The following is a 6,255-nucleotide window of genomic DNA, read 5'->3' on the forward strand; positions in this document are numbered from 1 at the left end:
TATTTAGGCCTACATTTATTTCACTTTTATTTAAATAAATGTTTTAAATACTTTTAGTTTAGTTAACAATAACAACACTGATGCAAGTAAATAGCTGCTCACTGAAAAACAGCATTTAAAATATACAATATACACAAATTATTTTCTCTAGCAATGTTGTTTTTTATTGGTAAATTGCCACGTGTGTTTTACATGGTATACATTTATTATAGTTCATTAATCTCACAATAGTTTTTAGCCTAAACAATGGTTTGTTTGTTGGTTTATATTTTACCTTTTTTTAATAGTGTGGAAAATTAGCCCTGGTCTCTCCAACATTATGAAGTAATAAGAGACTGGACGCTGTAGCCTTTAACTCTTTATCAGGGTATGTAATAATAAGATGAAGAGGGCCATAATATATGCATCTCATGTGACTGCAAAGCCTCACACAACATGAGACACAAAAAAATGTATGAATTCAGCAGGTGTTCTGCAGGGCTCTGTGCTCACCTCACAAACAAAGACTCAAAAGACCTCAAAAGCTAACTTCCAGCCCTCGCAAAATACATTTCGCTTCAGATTTGACCACTAATTATATTAAATAAAGAGTTTATACTGGTTTCATTTTATAACGCACATAGGTGGCGGGCACAAGAGGTCACGCCCATATATTTAAAATCACAGTTTCAATCCTGAGACTGTTTATATTTAATCACAAAATCAGAAACTCCACTCAAACTGAATCTTATATGACCGTGGGTGTTGAAGTTTTAGCATTTATCAATATGAAACTTTGTTGACTCAGACTTAAAGCTTTCACCGGTAGCTCACCACTTCCAGGAAGTCGTACACTGAGGAACTGCTCGAGACACTTTATGACAAAACACTGGCATTTAGCCGATGCACAAAACTCAGTGCAAGTATATCTTTTTTTACATTAAGTACCGCCGAGTGACTTTTGTCATCGTCGATTCGCGCTTCTACAGTCTCCGCGCGTCAGGATTTCCATCAAGTGAACTGACATGAATGAATTGCGTGAGATCAGAAGTGAAACGTTTGAATGAACGCGCCATAGTTTGAAGATGAGTAGTATGAATTATTTCCATGTAATATTGTGATGGCTTCCTCAACCGAGAGACCCCACATTTCAGGTAAGCTTTATATCTATCTATCTATCTATCTATCTATCTATCAGAAAAGTGCAAAACTGTTACTGTACCTTTGCTGTCCCTTTTCTGTCCAATCATATTTAGGCTATATTAGACATGCCATTTTTATTTTTTTACTTTTTAATTAGGCTCATATTTTGGTCTATATGGCTAAACTTGGCTCTAACCTTATTCACTGGAGAACTTATCATTCGAATTGACAGGAAACAATTGTAAAATCTGAGTGTTACTGGAGTGAAAAATGGCTCATCTTCCCCCACTCTCCCTATAGGAGCAGAGGAGAAGCAAACTGTAAAACTCCTGTCTTCACAGATGCTTCTGGTGGATGCTCTTTATCACCTGGGCCCTCTGATAGACTGTGTTATATCTGTAGGTCTGCTCTCTAGACAAAACTGTTATGAAATTGAAGCTGAACGAACGCCACCCAACAAAGTCCGAAAGCTTCTAGAGATAGTTGACGCTCAGATGGATGAAAGTGGAGCCTCTAGTTTCATGGAGTGTCTGAGAAAATGCAAGAAACATTACCCGCGTCTACGAACCTGGTTGACCTCAGAAGAAGGTATGCTATGACTAAAGTTACGTTCTGTCTTAAAACATAAATGCAGTAGCATGATGTAAATACTAAAACATTTTGCACTCTCATATTAGATCACGTCCAACCACCAGGCATTACGCAAGGTCCAACAGGTAAGACAGTCTCAGCATTTTCACTTTTACTTAATGTAAATGTCTCCCAGCCCTCACCATTGTCCTGTCTCCATGCAGAACGTCAACTACAGGCCCAGTTTAATGTTTTGTGCTCACGCTTGGGCCTTTCTGTACTGCCGGTCTCCTTCGATCTCTTCTCCAGAGGCATTCTGACTCAGTTGGAGCTGGAGAAAATCCAAGCAATAATCATCCCAACACAGCAAGCACAAACCCTGCTGTCCATCTGCCTGAAGAAAGGAGAAAAAGCATGCAAGAGCTTTTACACAGCGCTAAAGAATGAAGACGAGCAGCTAGCTGAGGAACTTAATGGTCAGCACAACTTTAATAAGTTAACTAAATGCAGTTTTATAATCTAAATGCATATAATATTGTAATGCACACTACCGGTCAAATATTTGGAATAATTAAGATTTTTAAATGTTTTTGAAAGAAGTCTCTTTTGCTCATCAAGACTGCATTAATTTGATAAAATTATATCAGTATTATAAAAACAACAATATTACGATGTATTATTACAATTTCAAGTAACTGATTTCAGTATATTTTGAAATGTCATTTACTGTAATGGCAAAGCTGAATTTTCAGCAGTCATTACTTCAGTCTTCAGTGTCATACTCTGATCTGGCAATTATTATTAGTGCCAGGTTATTATTAATAGTCATTATTATCATTGTTGAAATTTTGCTGCTTATTTTTGTGGAAAACATTTTTTTTAGGATTCTTTGATGAATAGAACGTTCAATGAACAGTAATTAAAATGTCTTTACTGTCACTTTGATTAATTTGAATGCCTCCTTGCGGAGTAAAAGTATTAATTTTTCTTTATTTTTTACCTCAAATTTTTTTTATGATAAAGTAATCAGTTTCAGCAAAAATATTACCACAGAAAAGTAATAAACATCAGTTAGAACTCCTAATATTGTTTCAGCCAGGACTTCAGCTTCTTTACAGTCTTCTAATTTTTCAGTGAACAGTTTGGTGGAAGACCTTAATAAAGAGCCTGAAGGCAGCATTGTGCCGATAGCAGTGGAGGAAACCAGAGGTCACTTGAGGGCTTTACCTCTGTCAGGTGATTCACATTTCAGCATTATACTCATTTTGTTGAAAAATATGAGAGACTGTAGAAATATTTATGGCTGGTCAATTTGCTCAGACCAAAAAAAAATAAATTTTTGTTTCCAGAATTCATCTAAGATCTAAGCTTGCAGAACTGATGTTGTCCTTGTTGATCTTGCTTCCATCAGGAGGCCTGCAGCAGGTCATGACTCGGCTGGGCTTGACTGTGGGGGATGAGATTAGGTTTAATGTCTGTGAGGTTGGTGTGGCGGTAGGTTTGCCGCGTCGGACGGTCCAAGAGTATTTTCTGGAAGGGGTTGGCATTGAAGACTCAGCCCAGCTGGAGGCTCTAGTGTCCCTGTATATAGAGAAGACAAAGGACGCCGACAGACTACTGAGCAGAGTGGCAGAACTCAGCCCTCAGTGTAAGTAAAGGCCAGTCCATCTCAGGCTTAACCTCAGATTCTGTTTAACAAATGAAGTTAAAGCAAATATTTTTGTAAATAACTATTAATTTTTTCAGTTGTAAATAGTTTTTCAGTAGAGTGCTTCTTTAACTGAACTGTTGCATTTCTGCTTAAATTTAAAATTAAAATTAAATTAAATGTAACATTTTGAACTGCTTATTAATATATAATTAAGGTTGGATAAATAAAGTCTTGTGATGTTACCAATATGCAGAAATATGCATTAATAAAAATCTGAAATATATACTTTATATAAAACAATATATACTTTTTACCTTAGAGTATGGGGGCCAGTATGATTTTTTTAAAAAATGAAATTAATACTTTTATTCAGAAAAAAAGCATTAAATTAAGACAATACATTTATAATGTCAAGAGGTTTCTATTTCAAATAAATGCTGATCTTTTGAATTTTCTTTTCATCAAAGAATCCTGAAAAACTTATCACAGAAACAGTCCACAAAAATATTAAGCAGCACAATTGTTTTCAACATTAATAATAAGAAACATTTATTGAGCACCAAATCAGTATATTAGAATGATTTCTGAAGGATCATGTGAAATTGAAGACTGGAGTAATAAATGCTGAAAATTCAGCCTTGCCATCACAGAAATTATATTTTAAAATATATTAAAATAAAAAAAAAGTTAAAGTTTTTATTTAAATTAAATATTTGACAGTGTTACAGTTTTTTTTATACTGTATTTAAGATCAAATAAATGCAGCTTGGTGAGTATAAGCATCTTTCAAAAAAAAAAAATTTGTACCAACCCAAGCTTTTGAACAGTAGAAAGAAATTGTGATAATTAAGATTTTACATTCACATCTATTCAAGTTCAAGAAAATGATAAATAAAACCAACATGATGTATCTGGTTGTCATCTGTAGGGGTCCAGCTTTCAGAGAGGGGGTGCCTGCTGTTGAGGTTGCTGCAAAAAGCCGAGACTCTTCTCCGCAGCGGTATCCACAGTCACCGGCACAGCTGGGACCACCTTCACGATCAGGACCACTTACGCAGCTGGGACCACCTGTGTCCTGATGACTGCACAGATCAGCGCACCATGTGGGCCATCTTCAGCTTTCTGGTGTGGGACTGCATGGCAGAGGTTCTGGAGGAGCCGGAGGCGAAGCCTAGCGGAGGCATACTAGGCATGATCGAGCAGCTGAGCGCCAGCGGCAGAGTGGAGGCCGCTTTGCTGCAGGAAGTGGAGCAGTGCTGGACCGAAGGGGATGCCGAGAGTCTGCTGCAGAGTGTGAGAGTCCTTGCTCAGGTGCTAAGAGACCTTCATCCCCTCCAGGAAGGCCTCCAGCTTTCCTCTTCAGTTGAAGGGTTGTTTTCCTGCAGGCCCAGCAGGCTACACCGGGTCACTTCCTTCCAGGGCGTCTCTGCGCGGGTCATCCGTAAAGCTCTAAGCAGCATGGTTCCATCCTCCTCGGACCAGGACACAACTCTTCTTGCTAGACAGCACATGGAGGCGTGCGTTCGTATCGCACGTCTCCTAGATGTCGTGCAGCCCAAACGAACCACCGTTGACTTTTCAAATGCGCCCCCTGCTACGGTCATCCAGCATGTGCGGTTTGTCTTATCAAATCCTGCTTTTAACTCTGAAGCCTTTGACGCGGGAGTTCGCCATCGCTTGCTTTCAGTGTTGGAGTTCAATCCTGCACAGCTGGGATTGGGCTCTCTCAGGCAGCTCCACCAGGAGACCCTATCCGAATTCCAAACATACTTACAACACGGCGAGCACCACAACTTCCAGTTTATTCTCGAATCAGTACGGATACTCGGTCCCGCGAAGCTGTTTTCTGTCAGCAGGGTTCATGGGCCTGTCGCCATCGACAATGGGGTGGAGGAGGTCATTCGTTTTATCACTTCAGAACCCACTTCATTCCTGGTACGACTGCACAGTCTTTGTTATGAAGAAGGAAGGGGGCGCTTCAAGGTGTGTGCGCCACGTTGTGCATGTATGTATCTGCTCAAAGCAGAAGGGCTGCGTGACATGCAGTGGTGCGGTGGCAACGTTTTGGCTGAGATAGGTGGGAAAGTGTGGGTCAGAGAGGGAGAAAGTGATGGCTGGGATGAGCTACAGGCGCTGGCTCAGAGACACTCCGCTCAGCTCAAGGTTGAAGGATGCTGCTTCAAGGTCAAGACCTCTGGGTTGGAGTGTGAGGTCAAATTTATATACAGGAGTGGCAGGCTATGGGCTATGCCACATAGGGATTGTGAGGTAGATTAAAATACGGGTAGTTGACACTTGACATGACGTTGCAGTGACAAACAGTAGCTGTGTTTCCATTACCCATCAAATTGCCCAAATTGAAATTGCGAATTGAATGGAAACACGCCAATTTCGCAAAAACTGCCAAATATCGGACAAACGTTTTTATGCTGGCATGAGATGGTTTTGGGGCAATTCAAAAAAATGAATATTTCGCAAAACTGTAATGGAAACCGTTCTTTCGCATTTACAGGTCACCTGGTGTACGCAAGTCACATGATCATTCTTTAATGTACTATAATCCCCAAGAAACACCTCAAAAGTGGCCGCTCTCAAGTATAAGGGGCTTTCCTTGCCATTAATGCTTAATGACCCCTTATTTACACTGCAATACAGCTCAGACACGGCCACCAGAGCTGATCGCGGCCACTCTAACGTAAGTCAGTGCTTGTGTTTATACCAGGTGCGCCGCAGCACGCTCTCCACAATGCTTCGCAAAAGATACACACCTACTTCTCCTTCGATTAAACCTAAACCAACATCCGTCGCCATGATTAATCGTGAGAGGAAAAAAATATGTTTTAGTTGCATAACACCGGTTAATGGAAAAGCCGTCATTTCACAACAGTTTTTTCATCAGCATTTATAAAATA

General features: G+C 39.8%; 1 protein-coding gene across 1 annotated transcript; it reads left to right on the plus strand.

The window, feature by feature from the left end:
* Positions 1 to 851: 851 nt before the first annotated feature.
* On the plus strand, positions 852 to 5,995 carry LOC107716384 (uncharacterized). Its single transcript, XM_016522792.1, has 7 exons — positions 852 to 1,133; positions 1,423 to 1,710; positions 1,800 to 1,838; positions 1,917 to 2,168; positions 2,827 to 2,928; positions 3,104 to 3,340; positions 4,272 to 5,995. Exons 1-7 carry the CDS (start codon positions 1,100 to 1,102, stop codon positions 5,618 to 5,620), a joined length of 2,301 nt encoding a protein of 766 aa, XP_016378278.1. The 5' UTR covers positions 852 to 1,099; the 3' UTR covers positions 5,621 to 5,995.
* The last annotated feature ends 260 nt before the right edge of the window (positions 5,996 to 6,255 follow it).

The sequence above is a fragment of the Sinocyclocheilus rhinocerous genome, unplaced genomic scaffold (assembly GCF_001515625.1).
Source record: "Sinocyclocheilus rhinocerous isolate Xijiao unplaced genomic scaffold, SAMN03320098_v1.1 scaffold360, whole genome shotgun sequence".
Classification (NCBI taxonomy): Eukaryota; Metazoa; Chordata; class Actinopteri; order Cypriniformes; family Cyprinidae; genus Sinocyclocheilus; species Sinocyclocheilus rhinocerous.